General features: G+C 51.8%; 3 protein-coding genes and 1 long non-coding RNA gene across 14 annotated transcripts in view; 3 read left to right on the top strand and 1 right to left on the bottom strand.

Annotated features, from left to right (window-relative positions):
- SCN4A (sodium voltage-gated channel alpha subunit 4) overlaps nucleotides 1-4,311 on the top strand; it is a 47,490-nt gene extending 43,179 nt beyond the window's left edge. For 10 of the 11 annotated variants that reach the window (XM_072028987.1, XM_072028990.1, XM_072028995.1 and 7 more), the window contains 2 exons: nucleotides 568-838; nucleotides 1,269-4,311. In XM_072028987.1, the coding sequence (XP_071885088.1) occupies nucleotides 568-838; nucleotides 1,269-2,461 (1,464 nt within the window). In that variant the 3' untranslated portion in view covers nucleotides 2,462-4,311. The remainder of the gene's footprint in view (nucleotides 1-567; nucleotides 839-1,268) is intronic. The other variant, XR_011805216.1, reaches the window with a different exon arrangement.
- On the bottom strand, nucleotides 3,900-16,864 carry LOC119714050 (uncharacterized). The gene is made up of 3 exons (XR_005261203.2): nucleotides 16,152-16,864; nucleotides 9,613-14,585; nucleotides 3,900-9,479 (listed from the first exon to the last, which is right to left on the bottom strand). It is a non-coding gene; the product is annotated as an uncharacterized lncRNA (long non-coding RNA).
- Nucleotides 6,510-11,358, top strand: CD79B (CD79b molecule). Its single transcript, XM_005021747.6, has 6 exons — nucleotides 6,510-6,643; nucleotides 8,236-8,277; nucleotides 8,921-9,232; nucleotides 9,695-9,813; nucleotides 10,117-10,158; nucleotides 10,450-11,358. The coding sequence occupies exons 1-6, from the start codon at nucleotides 6,577-6,579 to the stop codon at nucleotides 10,546-10,548; spliced, it is 681 nt and encodes a 226-aa protein (XP_005021804.1). The 5' UTR covers nucleotides 6,510-6,576; the 3' UTR covers nucleotides 10,549-11,358.
- GH1 (growth hormone 1) lies at nucleotides 15,296-19,787 on the top strand. The gene is given in 5 exon segments (NM_001310345.1): nucleotides 15,296-15,339; nucleotides 16,840-17,003; nucleotides 17,705-17,818; nucleotides 18,182-18,343; nucleotides 19,481-19,787. Coding segments are annotated over 5 exon segments (651 nt in total). The 5' UTR covers nucleotides 15,296-15,329; the 3' UTR covers nucleotides 19,682-19,787.
- Nucleotides 19,788-19,845: the final 58 nt, after the last annotated feature.

The raw sequence follows: 19,845 nt of genomic DNA, 5'->3' as shown, positions 1-19,845 counted from the left end.
TCTCCTCAGATGGGATCTTTGTAAGGGCTGGGGCTTCAGGAGAGGTTCACCTCCTGCCTGGGTCTGTTCTTCAGCCCTGGGTATGCTGGCAAGGGCAAGAGGGGAATCCCTTTCATAGGCATCAGGTTTTTCTCCTAGTTCCTCTCTCACAGATAGGTTAGAGTCAGGGAAACCTCAATGCTCATGGAAGAGAAGCTGGTCCAGCCAATACATACCCAGTTGTGACTAGGGATTCTTCTTGGTGGCCCAGCTCAAGTGAGGTCTTTTCCCGTGTGTTCCTTTTTGCCCTGATGCATTAGCAATGGGTATACTTGGAAAACAACAGCCCTGTGCCCACACCTCACCCACAGTGTCACCAGCCTGGCCTCATCCCACGAGGTGCTGGGTGTTTTCCTCCCGCAGCTTGGGCTGAGGCCCACATAGGGGCTGTGACCCTGAGATTTCCTGCACACTGTTAAATATGGTTCCTTCTTCTCTTTCTGTTGTGTCTTTGTTTTCTGTGGGTCTGTTCTGTGTTCCCACCTCACCTCTGGTCCTCCATCGTTACCCACACGGCCCCCACGGCAGAACAAGTTTCAAGGGATGGTGTTTGACTTTGTTACCAAGCAAGTGTTTGACATAACCATCATGATCCTGATTTGTCTTAACATGGTGACCATGATGGTCGAAACAGATGATCAAAGTGAGCTCAAAACAGACATCCTCTACAAAATCAACCTGGTCTTCATCGTCATCTTCACTGGAGAGTGTGTGCTAAAAATGTTCGCCTTGCGCTACTACTACTTCACTATTGGCTGGAACATATTTGACTTTGTGGTGGTCATCCTCTCCATTGCAGGTAAGCCCTGGAGGCTCTACCAGTTCCTCAGGTCTCCCACCAGGTAACAGAGAGTAGAAATTGTCTGTCCAATCACAGCTGTCACCAGCCAACCCCCTGTGCCCACCCTTTGAGCAGGGTGAAGGGACCTGGGACAAGAAGGATGTGAGACCACCCTGTGCTACCAAGACAGGGTGAGGGTGATGTGTCCTGCACCCTCCATCTCAATGTTTCATGGCTGCACTGCAGAAACAGAGCAGCAGCATTTAATCTTTGGCTCTGCACTCAGAGATTTGAGTATGTTCCCTTTACCATCGGAGGAGCCAAGAGAACTGCATGCTCTTGGGGACGGCCTCATCCCAGCCCTGGTAGATGATGGAGAAGCTCCACCTTGCCCTCCTGTGTCAGCTGCAGAGCACAGCAAACTCACTTCTTTTTCATCCCTTTGCAGGTATTGTCCTCTCGGACATCATAGAGAAGTACTTCGTATCACCCACACTCTTCAGGGTCATCAGGCTGGCAAGGATTGGCCGTGTCCTCCGACTGATCCGAGGAGCAAAAGGTATCCGGACTCTCCTGTTTGCTCTGATGATGTCCCTGCCTGCCCTCTTCAACATCGGCCTCCTGCTGTTCCTCGTCATGTTCATCTACTCCATCTTTGGGATGTCCAACTTCGCCTACGTAAAGAAAGAGGCAGGGATCGATGACATCTTCAATTTTGAAACTTTCGGGAACAGCATCATCTGCCTCTTCCAGATCACCACATCGGCAGGATGGGATGGTCTGCTCAGCCCCATCCTCAACAGTGGCCCTCCCGACTGTGACCCCGAACTGGAGAACCCTGGCAGTTCAGTAAAAGGGAACTGCGGCAATCCATCCATCGGCATCTTCTTCTTCTGCAGCTACATCATCATTTCCTTCCTTATTGTGGTGAACATGTACATCGCCATCATCCTGGAGAATTTCAACGTGGCCACAGAGGAGAGCAGCGAGCCGCTCTGTGAAGATGATTTTGAAATGTTTTATGAAACGTGGGAGAAGTTTGACCCAGATGCCACCCAGTTCATCGCGTACAGCACCTTGTCTGACTTTGTGGACACCTTGCAGGAGCCGCTCAAAATTCCTAAGCCAAACAAGATCAAGCTGATCACGATGGATCTACCGATGGTTGCTGGGGACAAAATCCACTGTCTGGATATTCTCTTTGCCCTGACAAAGGAAGTGCTGGGAGACTCGGGAGAGATGGATGCCCTGAAGGCCACTATGGAGGAGAAGTTCATGGCCGCGAACCCCTCGAAGGTTTCCTATGAACCCATCACCACCACTCTGAAAAGGAAGCACGAGGAAGTGTGTGCTACAAAAATCCAGAGGGCTTTCCGGAGGTACCTCCTGAGGCGCTCGGTGAAGCAGGCCTCCTACATGTACAGGCACAGTAAGGATGAAGATGCCCTGAGAGGGGACGCGCCTGAGAAGGAAGGTCTGATCGCAACCAAAATGCATGAGATGTATGGGAACAGTGGGACAGACGTGGAGACAGCCCCGGCCTTTAGCCTTGCACCTGTGCCGAGCTCAGAGACTCAAGATGCTCCCGGTGAAGTGAAAGTGTGGGATGGGAAACGCATTGTGAAGGAGTCGCTTGTATAACAGGGAGCGATTTCCATCTCGTGGCATCGCCCATCCTGAAAAGACTCCATTTGTATCTCCTCTTCAGAAATCTTCCATGTTCAGATCAATAGATCTCAGATGTTGAGCTAATTTCAGATATTTCAAGCAGACACCTTAATTTTCTGAGCAGGATCTCTTACTGATCCTGGTTTTTGTAGCTCACTGTACTTGCAAAGGGCTTAATATTTTTCTTATGAGATTGAAATGTGAAATCTCTCTATTGTTGGTGAAAGAGAAACATTTTAGTTTTGAAATGATCTAATCATGGTAATGATGTTTTTCAGACATTAACAAATGAGGATGGCTGTCCTTTTACTTAAAGTAATTGTTTATTAATGTTATTTCACAATGAAGATATTTTCTTCCTATTATTCTTCCAGAGTGCAGCCAAGTAACCAGTGAAAGATGAGCCAAGTGAAATAATATTAAGAATAATTACAGAAGGGTTTTGTGAACAAAAAAATCTCCAAAGTCTTAAAGTAGCACCTTTCTTTTGGATATTTTAATAAGCTTTATGGATTTTTGTTATATACAGAGAAAGTGCAATTATGTCTTAAGGATTTGTTTGCATAGCCAAAACAAGCATCTGCAGATATGTTCTCAGGGTTAAATATCAGATTTTAAAGGTCTCTGAATATACACTGAAACCATAAATCATTCAGGTCTCCATGGTACGAATGTAAGCTGTGTTTATATTCATGCTTCTCTTCTGTTTTCCCGTTCCATCCAGATTTTGTGGCAGGAAAGCGATGGACAGAGGTAGCATTTGGAGAACCTCCTCCAGGAGCTCCTTGTAACAAAAAAACACCTTGCACATTTTTCTTCGAGCCCCACAGCAAGCAGAAACTAGCCTTAGCTAATGAGACACATCCCCGGGGAGTAAGAAGTGGTCTTTGCATTGATGGCGTCATTGATTGCTCAATGACATCCCATAAACCCCATCAGCTACCGAGCGCCAGGGCTTTAACACAATGAATGCTCCTTCCCAGGAACACTCAGGAGGGGTGGCAGGTGGGTGTAAATTCTCCAAATTACCCAGTACTCGGGCAGGGCATCCTTCCCTCTGCCAGGGCTCTGGAGCTGCCCCTGCACCTGTTGGTGCCATGGTACCTGCAGAGCCCTGGGGCCAGGAGGATCCTCGCCAAGAAGCATCCCACAGAGAGGGGTTCTCCCAGGGGAAAGTCCTGTCATTGCTCCCATAGGTGGCCAAAAGGAAAGAAAATGGAGTAAAATGAGCAAAAGTACCCCGGTTAATCTCTGGACTGCCTTCTTTCTACAAAAGGGAAAACACTCTTAAGATCGAAACAACCACAAACCAAAACTTCCAGTTAAAACAAGGGCTGCTGCTTGAAGCCAGGGGGTCTGTCTTTTTTTCTTCTTCTCTTCTGTTTTGTTTTGTTTTTAATTATTAATATTATTTCTTCTCCCTTCGGCTGGTTTTGGCTCAGAGCCGTTGCAGATGCCTTATGGCACCCTGCGGAGCTCGCTTGCATCCGTGTGCTTTTGGCCAGGCGGCAGAGCCGGGGCCGCTCTGCCCACTGCATCACACCACGTTGTGCTTCCATTTCCATGTGCATAGAGTGACGCTCCCTGGAACAGGAGCCTTAGGGTGTGGCATGCTGCTTTAAAGTGCCTTTGCATGGGAAGCATCCATGGCACAGCTCTTTCCAGCCCAGGTTGTGGTTCACGATCAATGCTGCTTGTACGTACGCGTCGTCGGTGATGGAAAAATGCCAAAGAGCAGAGTTTGTGTGAGCTAAAGCCCTTTTTCTTTGTACATTTCTTAAAATAAAAAAAAAACGTAAATGGTCGATTATTACAATACCAAATGTGTTGGTGTGCGTTAGGGAAGAAAGTGTTTCCCATACCACTGGGAGGGGGAAATCACCTGCCCCAGTCATAAATACCTGCTCCCTCCAGGGAGCCTCTGGCCACACCATCCTCTGCAGGACCCCCAGTGGTGGGGTCCCATTCTGCTCAAGAGACCTCCCGAGATGAAAGCTCCCCCCAGCCCCTCCAGCCCAGTCTCTAGAGCTTCTGTTCTGCTCATGGATATGTCCCATGCGTCCTTGCTGCCTCCTGCCTCCCCCAGCAACAAGCCCCAGCCATGGGAGACACTGCTGTCACGTCAGCCGAGGAGAAGGGAGGACTTGGAGGCGGTGTCCAATGCTGGGCTCTGTGGAGCCAAACCTGTCCCACTGGCTGCATGGGAGCAGGGAGCATCACGCAGAAGAGGCAGCAGCAGGTGAAGAACATTTCTGTGCTGATGTGTGGCCAGAGGCTGAGCTGGGAGAGACCTCCAGGACCTGCTGATGTCCCTAGGGGCCACAGCACAGCCTCACTGTTGTTTTCTCTCTCCCTAGAACAGCTCGTGCCAGGGCTGGTGTAATTCAAGTGGGACGCATCACAGCACCCACGCAGGCAGCAGGATGGAGGGAGGAGGTGGCACAGCCCCCATGTCCCTGTCCCCCTGCGGTGGCAGGAAGGACAGCGGTGAAACACAAGCCACCATGAATAAGAATGGGCTGGTGAAGGGTGCAGCTGCCTGGCCCTGGCTCAGCTGTGCCCTGTGCTCGTCCCGCCACCCGCTGTGGGGACACGGGCCCTTCCTCATGGGACCATCATGTCTTTCCCAGGCACCTCCAGCCTGGGGAGCAGCTGCTGGCCTTCCTTGCATGCTCATTGCAGCTCCTATATCCAGCCCCAGGGGCTGATTACCAAATCTCTCCTGTGTTTCCTGTGCTGTCCCAGCTCCTAAGCATCTCCATCACTGCTGGCTTGCCAGGACATCACAGCCAGGCTGAGTTTTAGCAGCAATACCAAGGGTGCTGACAGTTTAGCCCCAGCGTACAGCTCCATGCATGGCACAGCCTGGCCGCTCTGCTGCAAGAAGGCACCTCTCCCATCATCTCTTTCCCTGGGGCCACAGTTTCTCTGGAAACCTTTATTTCTGCTCTTGCTCGGCTCACACCCCCTTGCACACAAGGTGAGACTTGGGCCGGCTCCCAGCAGCTGCCAGATGCTCAGAAACAGCAAAAAAGAAACGACCTGCAGAAAGTGGAGGTTTGGGGAGGCCCCAAGAAGGCAGAGCTGGGCTCTGGGGACCAACCCGGCTGGCAAAAGTACCCCAAGGTGTTTTTCAGATGGAGTTACAGTTCAGTGCTCACCCGTAGTTCGCAGAGCACAGTGGTTGGAGAGATGCTGTGGCACAATGCGATGGGGAACTACATCTCTGTGCCAGAGAGATGGGGCCAGGGCACAGCTTGGGTGCCACTTGTGGTGGCTGTGCCCAAAGGATGCAGGAGGAAGGGTCTCGGTCATGGCAATCATGCTGCAGAGAAGGACCAGGCATGGTGAGCACCCAAGGAGGGGGCTCTGTTTCCTGGACACCCTGTCTAGGCTTCGCCCTTCCCCAGATTGGCAGTCCTGGGGACTCTTTGGGGTGCTGGGGACAGGAGCTGTGAGCCAATGCCACCGAACCCCGCAGCGAGCAGGAGAAACCCAAAACCCACCTCCTTCCCGCGCTTCATGTGCTGCTCTGACCTCGCAGCCACTGGCCCAGCCTCCACCACTGCCTGTGGCTGCATTCCACATCTCACGCAGGGCAGAGCCCGCGCTGTCAGGGAGCTGGGGTGTGATCCTGCTTCGCCTGGGGTAACCCCATCCCCTGCCCTGTGGCACGGAGCCGTGTTGGTGCCAGCACCCCCTCCCTGCACTGCACCTCTGCCAGCCGAGGCGAGGAGTTGCCGAGTGCTCCACAGACAGGCCCACCTCCACCGGGGGTGCAGAGCCCCCAGCCTCGGTCCTCTCCCTCAAATAACTCTGCCATGGTGAGCACGGCCCAAGGACATGAGGCTGGACAAGGCAAGGGCGGGCACAACAACAGGGGCCCCAGCGTCTGCGCTGCATTCAAAACCAGCCCCAGGGAAAGTCCCCACCACGGCCAATTTACATGAGCAGGAAAGACGCCGTCTTGCGTAGCAGCAGCTTTGCCATTTTTAGGTGCAAAGGCCAAGCTGTTTGGAGCAGCCGTGGTGTTTTTGCAGAAGCAAGGGTCAGCGACTGGATGCTTCCCTGTTGTTTGCAGTGAAAAAATGGCTGATTTCTGCAGGAGGCTCTGGGTTCTCCAGGCAAACCTCTGGCTGATGGCCCTGGCTGCAGGTAGGCATCCAACACCGGCTTTGTGCTGTAGAGGGTTGAAGGAGCAAGAAAGCATGCACATTGGCATGCGTCCCTTGCTTTGTGCATTATGGGACTCCATCCATGTCTGGCTTTAAATAAATTAAACTTTACAAGTTGTGAGTTTTCGCAGAAGCCAGACTGTGGGGGGATGGGGAAAGTGCAGGGCTGGGGTGGCGCGCAGGAGCTGGTGGGCAGCTGGGGCCAAGGGAGCTGGGGAGCCTGGTGCCGAGCGGGTGCAGAGCCTTCATGGCTGTGGTGGAGGGAAAGAAGAGTTTTCTTCCCCATTTATTGTTCATGGAGGCTGGAGGATGGGAGCAAGCTGGGGGCAGCACATCGCTGAGGCCAGGGCCAAGCCACCTGCCTGTGCTGCACAGGGCTGCGTGTTCAAGAGGGGAGGAGAAATGGGAGGAAAAAGGCTTTTGTGGTTGACCTGGGGGGGGTCAGTGTGAACATCCCTATGATGTTCCCTTTGAACCCCCATGGAGAAGCAGCCTTTCAACCCAGGACAAGGCTCCTGTCCCTTTCCTCCCTCTCCTTGATGCAAGGGTGCCCACAAACCCTGAAGCAGCCCCCGCGCTCATCTTCAGGCTGAGGAACCTCAGCCTGTGGGAGAAAATCATGTAAAGGGTTGCTGTTGGGCACCTGAGCCCAGCGCAGATTTGGCCTTGTAAGGGTTCATCCTTACCCTCAGGGTGGCTTCAGAGAAGGTGGGGAAAGCTCAAGCTGCTTGTGGATGCAATCGAAATCTTGCCTTTGGAGGGTCTGGGGGCTGCAGGGTGAGGAGCCAACTTGGTCATCATTCAGAAACAGCAGCAGAGCTCAGAGCGAAGCCCCAGCTGCAGGTGTCAGGGACACGAACCCAGCGCACAGGCTGGACCAGGGGCATCTCTGCGTTGTAAAACGAGATGAGGCCAGAAGGGAGAGGGGGCAGGCATTAGAGACAAACTGGGCAGCCTGGTCCAAGGAAAGTGTCCGGAACCAAGTCCTCACCACGCTGCTCATCGGGGCGGGAAGGTCTGCAGTGGGGCAGCAAAGTGTGGGGCAAAGCTCAGGCTGGGGAAACGGCTTCTGGTTCTTCTTCTTATTATTCTCTTCTTCTGGGGGGCTCTGCAGCAGCCCCAGCACGCTGGAGGTGGTGCAGCCCCCACCTCCGTGCCAGCTGCCCTGCAGCAGGGCTTGGCGAATGCTCACTGAGCAGACGGAGCTGGGCGCTGAAGCGGCGCGGCAAACAGGGCTGGTGCTTCCTGCCCAGCTGCAGCAAGAGGAACCGGGCACCCGCGGGGCACCGGGCTCCTCGCCCCGGCCCAGCACATTTTAATAGCAGAAGCAGGTTTCACTGGGTTGTCAACCAGAAAGCAGCTTACTTCATTCAGGAGATGGGGTGGAAATAAGAGGGCTTGTGCTCAAATGGCCTCTGTGTGGGGTCTGGTTGATGCTCCTGAGCTCACTGCCCCATATGGGGAGGGTGTGAAGGACCCACAGGGCGTGCGGTCCCATCTGGAATGTCCTCAGTGGGCTCCTCCTACAGGAGTCCTTGGCCAGTGTCTCAGAGCCCTTCTCCTGTCTTGCAGGTGGGATCTCAGCATTCGGGAACAGCACCAGTAACAGCACAGGTAACATCTCAGACCCGCTGGGCCCTTTCCTGCGTCCCCAGGGTCCCTCCCAACTCTCTGGCTGTACCATGAGGCTGACAGCCCCAGCAGAGCCACAAATGTCCCCAGAGCCCTTCCCAGGCTGCAACCTCCTCTGGGGCATCTCCCTCCCCTGCTCTGCCTCTGCAAATCCGGATCCGTTTTGTCTTTCCTAAGGATGTGAGCATTTTAACTCAGCATTTGCAGAGTGCATTGGGTGATCGGGCCATGGCTCCGGACCAGGTGACAGAGGTGATGGGCTTGTGCCATTCCCACCTCCAGGATGCTGAGCATGAGCTCTGCCACCCAAACAAGTCCCAGCTCTGGGACATGAACACAGGCAAAACACAAAATACAGCAAAATGAACAAAAAGAAAAAAAGAAAGAAAAAAAAAAAAAAGTAGAAGTGATGGGGAAAGAAGCCAACTGGGGGTCTTGGCAAAGGCTCCGTGATGCATGCCAGTGCAGACTGTAATCTGGGAGCCAAGCTGGGGCTAAGAAGGCATAAGTATATAGAGATGGGTGGGAGCAGCAAAAAAGTGACCCAGTGAAGTCACTTCCACAAAAAAATGAGTTTCCACTACAAGCACCATGGCTCGACGTGCCCACCCTTGTCCCCTGGCAGGCAATGGGTGCCGAAAGCTGCACCAGCACCCGCGCTACGTGGCGGCCAAGAGGAACACACCCATCAGCTTCATCTGCTACACCCCAGAGCCCCAGAGCATGCAGTGGTACAAGACGGTGGAGGGCAGCGATCAGGTCTACGTGAGGGACCAGAACACCTCCCGCTTCAGCGTCGAGAGGACAGAAAACTTCATCAACTTCACTATCTTCGGGATCAGATACGAGGACAACGGCATCTACGCGTGCGACAGGAAGAACCTCAAGTCGGAGAACAAGCGGCCGCACATGTGCGGGACGGAGCTCAGGGTCATGGGTGAGTGGGACCCCCCGTCACCCCCACCGCTGGTGTGTGCCCTCCACGCACTTTTCCTCCTTCCCCCCTCCACGTGAAGCCCACTTCACACTCCTGGCACCAACCTTTCCTGTGCTGGTGGGATCCCTTCAGACACAGCCGTAGGTGCTCCACCACATGGCAGATGTTTCCTTGTGTGCGGGACAACCCCCCAGCTTTGCCTTGGCATGTCCATCCCATATAAATGCATCCCAGAGAGTGCATTGCCCTAAAAAATCACATTTTTCCCAGTTCTGGTCAGTGGTGGGTCTTATCCAGGGTGTCCCATTCCAGAATTGGTCCCTGATGCCAGCCTCAGGGGGCTGCAGTGCCCCGGTCCCCTCCTCTGCTCTGGCACAAACCTGTGGTCGTGCTGAGCTCGTCCCCGTTCCCTGGGAGCCTGGCATGGAGACAGGGCTCAGGGCTCTGTGCTGCTGCTCCCAGGTCACAGCAACATCCAGCAGATCCGGAGCAGGAACACCCTGAAAGATGCCATCATCATCATCCAGTCCATCCTGCTGGTCGTCTTCATCAGCGTCCCCATGCTCCTCTTCCTAGACAAGGTGAGTGGCAGCATCGCCAGCAGCGGGGACGTCCCCGGCTCCACCGCCGCAGTGCTCAGAGCAGTGCCCCGTGTCCTGGGCAGGGCGGTGAGGGCACTGCTGGGGCCGGAATGGGCAAGGACCGGGTTTGGGGACATGGCTACCTGAAAAAAGCATTTAAAATGGAATGGGGGAACTGTCCAGATTTGCCTGTGGAGGCTGTGGGGCCTGGCCTTGGGAGAGGGGTGGAGGATCCTGGCGCAGGCTGCACCAGCTATTGTGAGAGTGCTGGTGACACCCAACCTGTGACTCTCTTCTCTATAGGGTGAAGGCAAAGAGAGCCCTGAGGAGGACCACACCTATGAGGTAATGCTCAATTAATTATAGAAATACCTCTGTAATATCAGTCTGAACCTTGAAACAGCCAGTTATGCCCTTGCTGGGTGCCCTCGCAGAGGGCTGTGTTCCTCCCAAGTGCTTGTTGCTCCTTGGCCATAGAGCAGCTTGTAGACCCCAAGCCAAGCTCTAAGAACATTCACCCATCTGTCTCCATCTCCCCTTCCAGAAGCTGCCCTGATCCCTGGGGGAGCACTCTGGAGATGGGTCCCCACTTAGGGGTCCCCCTCCCATGTCTCAAACTGCTTCTTCTCGGCGCAGGGTCTGGAGGTGGAGCAGATGGCCACCTACGAGGACATCACTCCTTTCCGTGACGTGAAGGCCAAATGGACAGTCGGGGAACACCCAGGGGAGGAGTGAGGGGTCTCACACCCACCGCCAGGCCAGCACCGGTGGCATCGCTCCCTGCCAGCACCACACCAGTGCCCCGTGGGGACAGGCACCCAGGTCCCGATCTGCCACCATGGACCTTCAGCTGCCTCCAGCAGCCCTGCACAGAGCTCGAGCCTTGCTGCCCTTCGGTGCTCGCTGCGCTCCCCAAGACTGTCCTATCCCGGCTGCTGAACCCCTAAAGCCCATGTAGATATTAGGAGCCAACCCCAGCCCCCTGGTCACCAGCAGCCCCGATCCCCAGGCAGCCCCACACCTTGCTCTGAGCTCCTGCGTGGCCAACACAACGGCAGTGCGGTGCTGGGTGCTGGGGCTCCTCCGTCCCCACCACCTCCTGGAAGGAGAGGACCATGCTTGATCACTCCCCGTGCTGCAAGGACCCTTGTGGGCTGTGAGACCCCGCTGTGGGCCCTGTAATCCTGGCAGTGGAGCCAAGGTGAGCAGAACTATTGGGGTGTTTTAAATAGATTTGGGGCCACTGTTTAGCTCTCAAGCCATAGACGTGCCCAGCAGGCCAAGCTGGAAGTTGTACAAGCTGGAAGATCCTCTGAAAGTGCCTCGTTCTCTCCAAAGACTACAGAAAAGCTGGGGAGGCAGCCCAGTCCTGGAGGGTCTTGCACAGGGCTTGCTCCTCACCAGGCAAGAGCTGGCCTGTGTCAGAAGGATGTTCCCTTGGAGAGGGACAAGTGCAACCTCAGAACCTATGGGAAAGATTTAAAGTGTGGGACACAGATGTACGACTGCTTTTTCAAGCCATAATAAAGGTAATGGGTAAATTCACATCCTGCACCTCCTGTTCCAGACATCCAAGCTGCGTCCTGCTGTGCCTGATCCAGGGGTGTCCTCATGCCGCATCCTGGTGCCACCCCACTATAACCCTGGTGCCAGGTTCTGTGGGATGTCTGGGAACGAGCAGCAGCTTTCTGTGGGTTCTGCTCAGGCAGCTGGAAACCAAATTTCACCCCTTCAGGGCCCCAAGTGCAGGCAGGGATGTGAAGTTGAGAGCAGCTGTGGGCTCTGCTGGAAGCCCCAGCTGAGCACTCACAGGGGGACCACCGCAGCCCCAAGACGTCAGTGATGAGCTTGGGACGAGACAAAAACCACCGCCAGGAACCGAAGCAGGAGGAACAGGGCCCCATGCCAGGAACAAAGAGCTGAGCTCTGCTCCAGCTACATGTGCTCTTGCAAGAAAAGCTAGAAAACATCTGGAGAGGAGCAGAACGGCACTAATTGGTTCTGTTAATAAAAACTGTTTTGGCGCGGCAGCAGCAGGCGTGCGGGTGACGGGGCTCAGGGCTGGCTGGGCACACAGCACCGGGGCTTTCACTGCCGGGGGGGTCCCCGGAGGCGTGGGGAGCCCATCACGGTGGGTTTGACAGGATGAAGCTGGACAAGGCAGGACACCGGGGTGACGGGCAATGGGGGAGGGGGGGTGACAACAACTGTGAGGCTGAAAGATGAGACCTCCCCAAGTCATGGACAGCCAGCAAAAAAAAAAACTAGGGTAAAATTACGAGCAAATAGGGAACAGGCTGGTTCTTGTTTACTGGTAAATCAGCTTAATGGAAAACTGGGATTCAATCTAAATAGCACAAAAACAGCATTTTAAGGTTGTTTTTTATTAGTTAAATAAGCTGTCCTAAACTGGCTAAATATACATGTATTTAAATGTTACTTAAACACGTCTTACTTGTAAATTTGATTAACTGAAGGAGTACTCACAGTGAGGGAAGTGAATTCCTGGTTTCCATGTTTGCCAAGATTTTAGAACTAGCAGGGCTCATCCCTCCATGCCTTGTTTTCAGCTACAAAATGGGAGAGGAAGGCAAATTTTCCGGCCTTCCCAATTCCCAACTGGTTTCTCAGCTCTGTGTAAACAACTCACTTAACCGAATCACACGAAGTATGGAGAATTTGCTGTTTCCAGCTGTAGAGGAAGCAATGTCAAAAGCAGTTTCAGTGACCCCAGTTCCGCTCTGCCGCTTGGCTACTCTCTTAGCCCAGGGCCTTAGCTTCCTTTAAAATGCCAGAAGCAAATACGTATTTCTGTATTGCTAGGGTTTTACTTTAATTGCTTAGATTAGTTTCTGGGGAGTACAGAGATGGGTTTTAATTTTATATTGAAATAGGCTTGTATTTAAAATGCACTCAGTGTAATTAAATACATTTCAATATATACAGTCCAGGCTCTGTATCCTGATTCTTATCCCCACCATTGAAGTATGACTGGGTAGACAGTTGTTTTTAAGTCCCACTGGGCTGCAGTCCTGGACCTCCTTCAGCCTCATGATATCTGCCATTTAGAAATAGGCTGGGTGAAATTGAGCAGTCCTGGCTCCAGAAAATACACACACAAACACACAATTCAAACTGAAAGGACTATTTACTTTCAGGGTAGTGAGCTAGCAAAGGTAGACAACCATCACTTAAAGCCTCTACCATCCATCTCGTTACCGACGGAGCTACAGAGCCTGGGCTGTGGGCCAGCATCTGGCTCCTCAGTCAGGATTCACCGTTTGCAGGTCCCCAGCTGGGAACCTCTGCACAAAACCCCTCCTGGGGGGCCAGGAGGAACCAGGGCATACACATACCTTCAAGGAAAGTTGTTTCATTTGTCCACAGGGCAAGGTGGGTGGACGTGGGACCACCCTGAAAAGAATGGAGGTTTTTTTCTCTTTCAAATAAGAAAAGGAACTTGGAAATTACTGAGCCTCATGCTGCTTTATGATGTTCTACTTTGGGTCACGCATGTGGGCACTTGGAAGCTAGAAAAATGCCAAGCTGATATTTGCAAGCTGCTTATGCAAATGTAATCGTGCCAGTGGTGTGTGTTTGTCCAGCCCAGGATCCGAGCCATGCACTGCCATCTCCACAAAGCTTCTGCCTCATTTAATGCACAGAAATTATGTGAGTGGGGAGAAAACAGACCTCAGGGGCAGAGTCTGGAACATGCTGGCATCTCTGTGCTTGGCTCTAAGATGAAAATTGCTGGTTTAGCACCGTGCTTTTGCTAACAGGGCTGGAGGGGCAGCAGGGTAGCAAGTGATGGGCAGCAGTCTGGTGCAAGGTGCCATATTAATCTAGCTGCAGTGGTAGAGCATCATTGTGAGCAGGCAGCAGAGCCTGTGCTGGCTGGTGGGGCTGCTGCTCTGCTCACCTCTGACGAATATTGACATATTTAAACACAATCTCTAGTAGAAAAACACACCCAGATGTTGCTGGCTATTGGGTGACCGGATACCTGATACCTGCAGGACCCACTGTTCCCTTTTCTCTAGGGACTGACATTTACTCCGTGACACCACCATGCGAGTGAACACCCAGGGGCTTCTCGGAACAGATCACGCTCTCCCCAGTGTGTTTATTAACGAGCTCTCGCACCCTTTGCTCCACTGATGATGCTGCCTCGTGGAAACTGGAGCCAAAGCAGGGGGGCAGGCCAACCCAGGGGCTCGGGGAGCCAGAGCACTGCCCCTGACCGGGGACCAAACAGGGCCCTGAACAAACAGGGTGGCTTGAGGCACCCAGTGCCCTGAGGGGAAAGAAAAGTCCTTTAAGCAAACCCCACACACACAGCTCTCCATCCCAGGTTCTGTCTTGTCTTGCTCAAAAGCAGGGATAGGTGTGCTGTGACCTTTGTTCTCCCCCATTTCTTCTCCCTCCTTTCCACACCAGCCCTCTGCTCAATGCAGAGATATTTCTCATTCCTGTCTCAGGCAAGAGCAGAAAGCAGCTGATGACCAGATCTTCTCACAGCTTTGCCCAGCTGAGGATGTGAAAAACCTCCCAGGGCTCTGGAACTTGGATTTGCAGCAGGCAGGCTGGTACCCTGTAACACACCTACATGTGACGGCTCTTCACCAAACCTGTGCCAGACAAACCAGCCAACTCCAGGGACCTTATTCTGTCTCTGCCTGGGAACTGCCACGCTGTTTTTCGACAGAGGGTTGGTACCTCCTCTCTCAAAGTAGGGCTTTGCAAATTACTTCTGCAGTTCAATGCTTGAGCTGTTGCATGAGGAAAAAATACATTAGACAATAAAAGCACCTGAGAACAAATGTAAGTAAAATAATGCATTGGCTGAAAATTTGAATCAAACCGTTACCTCAAGGAACAGAAATTGTTATTTAAAAAAAATCGACTTGTTCAAAATATCCCTTTTGAATTTTTGAAATTTTTGGTAGCATGACAGAAGTTATGTGGCAGAAATGTGGTTCACCTGGCAACATCCAACCAGCTCTATCCCCACTAACGATAAATGGGAAACCACCTCTTTTGCTTTATGTCAGAGGTGTCCCAGTCTGGCTTGTCAGCCCTGTTAACTGTGGGCCAGACCCTGCCTGGAGCAGGCAGGAAAATTAGGAGCACTTTCTATCTATGCGGGGAAATTCCACCATGTAAAAGCACTGATCTGATTTGGGGTGGCTCTTCCATGATGATAAAACCGTTATTTGCAATAAACAGCAGAATATGGAGAAATCATTCAGTGCTAATTTCATCCCTAGGCAAACATCCTCCCCAACCTTTCCATCTATGTATAAATGACTACAATTAGGTAGCACCATTGCGAACACATGTGCATTTATGCATGGAGAAGATATAGAGAGGTTGTTGTGATCATGAACACATATATACATTTTAAACAGACCCCCTATTATATAAGGGGTGTCTCAACAGTTGCCATTACCAGCCTAGATGAAAGGAAGAAACATTCACTTTCAAGCAACATCTGAGCAACTCTCCAGGCAGAAATGGCTCCAGGTACTCTTCTTTATTTCAGTTTACGAGGATTGCCAATGCGGCTACAGGCAGCATTGTGTCCAAAGAAGGGCAATAAAGCTGGTGAAGGGTCTAGAGAACAAGTCTTATTAGGAGCAGCCGTGGGCACTGGGGTTGTTTAGCTTGGAGAAAAGGTGGCTCAGGAGAGACCTTACCACACCCTACAATTACCTTAAAGGAGGCTGTAGCAAGGTGGGGATCAGGCTCTTCTCCCAGGTACTAAGTGGTAAGATGAGGGGAAATGGCCTCAAGTTGTGCCAGGGGAGGTTTAGGTTGGATATTAGAAGAAGTTTCTTTACTGAAAGGGTTGTGTGGCACTGGAATAGGCTGCCCAGGGAAGTGGTTGAGTCACTGTCCCTGGAGGTCATCATGAAACATGTAGATGTAGAAGTTAGTAGTATGTTTTCATGGTGGACTTGCCAGTATCAGGTTAAAGGTTGGACCAGATGGTCTTAGTGGTCTCTTCCAACCTGAATGATTCTATGATTCTGATTATGTGCTTTGGGTGATGGAATATTATGATAGGATGGTACTGTTGCCTATATATGCTCAGTGCCTGCCCCAAATTAAGATGTGGCAACTTAACAATCAATGAAAAAGAATGGCTTTCCCAACAGCATGACTTTTAACCATGGATTGACGCAGGTATTCATTATGCTAATGCAAATGCAAGGGGCATTTAATGCTACAGGCAAGGGGCAAGGAGAGGCTGGAGAACAAGAAGAAAAGACATGCAAGCCAGAGCAGGAATAGTTATTACTAACATAAATAGTGGCAGGGATATTAAAACTCACATTCAAGGCTTAAGACAGGGATCAGGATGATGTCTAATGCCCATATCCAAGTCCTACAGGCTCCAGGGCATTCTTCCACTGAAGGGTGCTTGTTTGAGATTAACTTTGTGTCCATCTGTACTTACAGAGACCACTTGTGTGAGTTAGATGCTAGGCGTTAATAACCTTTAGACTTGTCAGGGATCACTGGATTCTACAGGTGTGTGCCAGAGAGCAGAAGTTCTCAGTTACGACACAGGTAATGCAATCACTTTTCACCCTAGTGAAGGCAGACAGACAGTTTCATGTCAGCAGCATGATGTAAAACAAGGCTACAGTGAACTATTCCCAGTCCCTCCCCTGGTACTCACCATCCCGTCCGCTCATGCATCATACTCCATTCATGAAGACAAGACTGACTGAAAAACATGAGCGTGTTAAGGAACAACACAGGGATGCACTGCAGTTTTCATGGAGCAACAATCATTCTTAAGGCAGAAAAGCATTGTTTGTAACATTGGGAGCAGCACAAGCCTCGAGGGCACATCCAGCAAAAGGGGATGGGGTGTCACTGGAGGGCTAAGATCGTGCATGAACACAAACAAGACATTCTTTAGGGTTAGCACAGGCAGAAGAGGCCAGGAAGTAATATGCAGGTGCCACCCTCACTGAAGGACAGTTAACACCACTCCTCTCCACTTTGCTGCAGGGTCGTGGTTTTCTCCTCTCTTCATCACTGTGATCACCCTGGGATTGCAGTGGCCACAAGAAGCTGCCACCTTCCCAGCCATGCCCCTTTCCAACCTGTTTGCCAACGCTGTGCTGAGGGCTCAGCACCTCCACCTCCTGGCCGCAGAGACGTACAAAGAGTTCGTAAGTGTCACAGCCTCCGGGCATCTCCTCATTAACCTGATGTTTTCAGGACCATATCACAGCTTCCCACCCAGTCCAGTTTTCTAGAAACAGATGCATTTCAACTACTGGTGTCTCCTGTCAGATCCTGAGGAGGAAAAAGGAGTCTTAATGGGATAGAACCGGCCTCTACCAGCCTGTCTCCTCCTCACAGCTCTCTGCCTCCACCCCTGATCCTCCTCAGGGCCACAGCTGCCCACACCCAAACCCACCACATACAGCCAGCTGCCTCAAAGAGAAACCCAGTCCTGAGAGCTGTGGGGAGCGGCAGGCATTTTGCAACTTTCCTGTGACGGTAACCTATGGCACTGACTTAAAACTATCCAGCTTCTGCTTTGGCCAGGAGCTCAAACAAGGTGTCTGCTTTGGCCAGAGCTGTTCAAGGGAGTCATCTGCCCCTCAGGAGAATGCAGTCCGCGTGGTCTGTGTTCACCTCAGCACTTTGGCTTAGTGAAAGCAAGACCTGTAGGTCCAGCAGCTACTGTGCCAACCAACATGTGATTTCCAGCTTCCTACCTGCCAGTCCTGTACAGAGACACACTTCATGTCTCACATTTCTTTCTTGAAAAGAGCAACCTGTCAGGACAGCCTGAGGAAAGAGTCAGCGCTCTTCTCCCAGTACACGGCCAACAGATCTGGGTGTATTTGGGATGTCTCCACAGGAACGCAGCTATATTCCGGAGGACCAGAGACACACCAACAAGAATTCCCAGGCATTCTGTTACTCAGAAACCATCCCAGCTCCCACAGGGAAGGATGATGCCCAGCAGAAATCAGTAAGTTGTCTCCCCTGGACAAGCACAGAATTCTTTCAAGGAACAGAGGGTTTCCATCTGTGAGCACTTCAGTGCTTGCTGAGGTATCACTCCTCTCTCCTTTTACTATTTACGCCTGCATGCAAAAGAAAAGACACCTTTGGGTTAGACTATAAATCATACCCCCACCCCAAAGAGAGTAACTGTTGTCAGAAAAGGATGTATGTCTGTCTGATGCTCCTCAGTCTTTAACATTTGCTAAAGGTGCAGAAGCAGGGGCACACCCATGGGTCACCTCTGGGCTGTTTCAGAAGGAGCAAGACACACAGGTAACATTACAGAACACCTCACCTGCACACCTTTCACCCCCTTTTTTAATTTCAGGATATGGAGCTTCTTCGGTTTTCACTGGTTCTCATCCAGTCCTGGCTGACCCCAGTGCAATACCTAAGCAAGGTGTTTACAAACAATCTGGTTTTTGGCACCTCAGACAGAGTGTTTGAAAAACTAAAGGACCTAGAAGAAGGGATCCAAGCTCTGATGAGGGTAAGTTGCAGTAGGTAGCATGATTACGGAGTAACAATCTCCTAAACACAGGGCACTGAGCTCTCAGGGTCTTCTACAGGATCCAAAGACCATGAGAAGTCTCCCCACCTTCCACTCCAAAAAACATTGGCATCCTTTGAACTTTGCTTACTTTAACATAGTCACATCACAACACTCCACTGCACACAATTCATCACTGGGAGCATGAGAAAACTTGTACCAGATGTTAACAGCACTGCCATAACCTGCATAGCAGCACAGGCCAGGAAGATCACAACAGTCTAGACTCAGTCTTTACAAACCCAGCACCAAAGAATACTCCATTGGTTAAACTTGCTGTTAAACCTGATGTTTGCCCTATCTCCCCAGAAAACACTTTAAAGTGAAGCAAATTTTGCAGAGTTCTGCATCCTGACTTCCAAGACTCAAGACATTTTATAAAAACAACTCATATAAGTCTGTGTACTGATGGAAGCTTATACTCTGATGTTTCTCTCTTATATTACATTTAAATTAACCTAGCACGCAGACAACTGACAGCTGGAGAATGTTCTTCAGAAAGATTACTTTTGGCTTTGTTATTTTAAATGACATTACTTATTGTCTGTCAGGATCCCATCTTAGATTTGCTCAGCATCACCACAGCTAGAGCCCCAAGACCTGTCTCCATGTGATGTCAGTCTGGACGATGATTTTCATCATCTAGCACCTAAATAACTACAAAAGTCAGGCACAGAGAGTAAACAAAGATCTTCTGTCCTGACTGTAGTCTGTAGCATTTCCAGGTTTTGCTCTCCGTTTGATATAAGTTTGGGCAATGGGAAGCAGTACACAGTAACCAGGTAATGATCACTCTTTAGCCTTTTAACACCCTGTTTACTGAACAAAAACGGTTCCGTTGACCGAATCAGCTGGCAAGCAAAGCAGGGCAGGAGGAGAGGCGGCCTGCAGCTCCAGATGCACATGGCTTGGGTCTGGCTTCAAGCTCTGGTCACTGGAAAAGCGTGAGGAAAGAGAGCGTTACTGACCCCTCGCATGACCTCCTCCTCTCCAGTGGCTACGGCCGGACTCTGCTTCCCTGCCCCACTTTTTAGAGCCCCTGGTGCGAGCTCAGCCCCGGCCCTTTCCCTCCTGCAGGAGCTGGAGGACCGGAGCCCGCGGGGCCCGCAGCTCCTCAAGCCCACCTACGACAAGTTCGACATCCACCTGCGCAACGAGGACGCCCTGCTGAAGAACTACGGCCTGCTCTCCTGCTTCAAGAAGGACCTGCACAAGGTGGAGACCTACCTGAAGGTGATGAAGTGCCGCCGCTTCGGAGAGAGCAACTGCACCATCTGAGGCCGGGACGGCCGCCCTCCATCCCGGCCCCTCGCCGCGGGCCTGCCCCGTCCCCTCTCACGAAAATCGCTCTGCCCCGAGGAGAATAAACCCGCTACCGCTGAGCTGTGCCCGTCTGCCTGCCTGGGGGGACGGGGGGGCGGATATGGGGCGCTTTTCCCCCG

Source organism: Anas platyrhynchos, chromosome 28 (assembly GCF_047663525.1).
Source record: "Anas platyrhynchos isolate ZD024472 breed Pekin duck chromosome 28, IASCAAS_PekinDuck_T2T, whole genome shotgun sequence".
NCBI classification, from domain to species: Eukaryota; Metazoa; Chordata; class Aves; order Anseriformes; family Anatidae; genus Anas; species Anas platyrhynchos.
This window is presented reverse-complemented; position numbering and strand designations above follow the sequence as displayed.

Excerpts from the sequence above, each read along its gene's own strand:
- CD79B (XM_005021747.6), top strand. The coding sequence starts at position 6,577 with ATGGCTGATTTCTGCAGGAGGCTCTGGGTTCTCCAGGCAAACCTCTGG. Across the intron at positions 9,233-9,694 it reads GACGGAGCTCAGGGTCATGG|GTCACAGCAACATCCAGCAG; the intron begins GTGAGTGGGACC and ends TGCTGCTCCCAG. Across the intron at positions 9,814-10,116 it reads TGCTCCTCTTCCTAGACAAG|GGTGAAGGCAAAGAGAGCCC; the intron begins GTGAGTGGCAGC and ends TCTTCTCTATAG.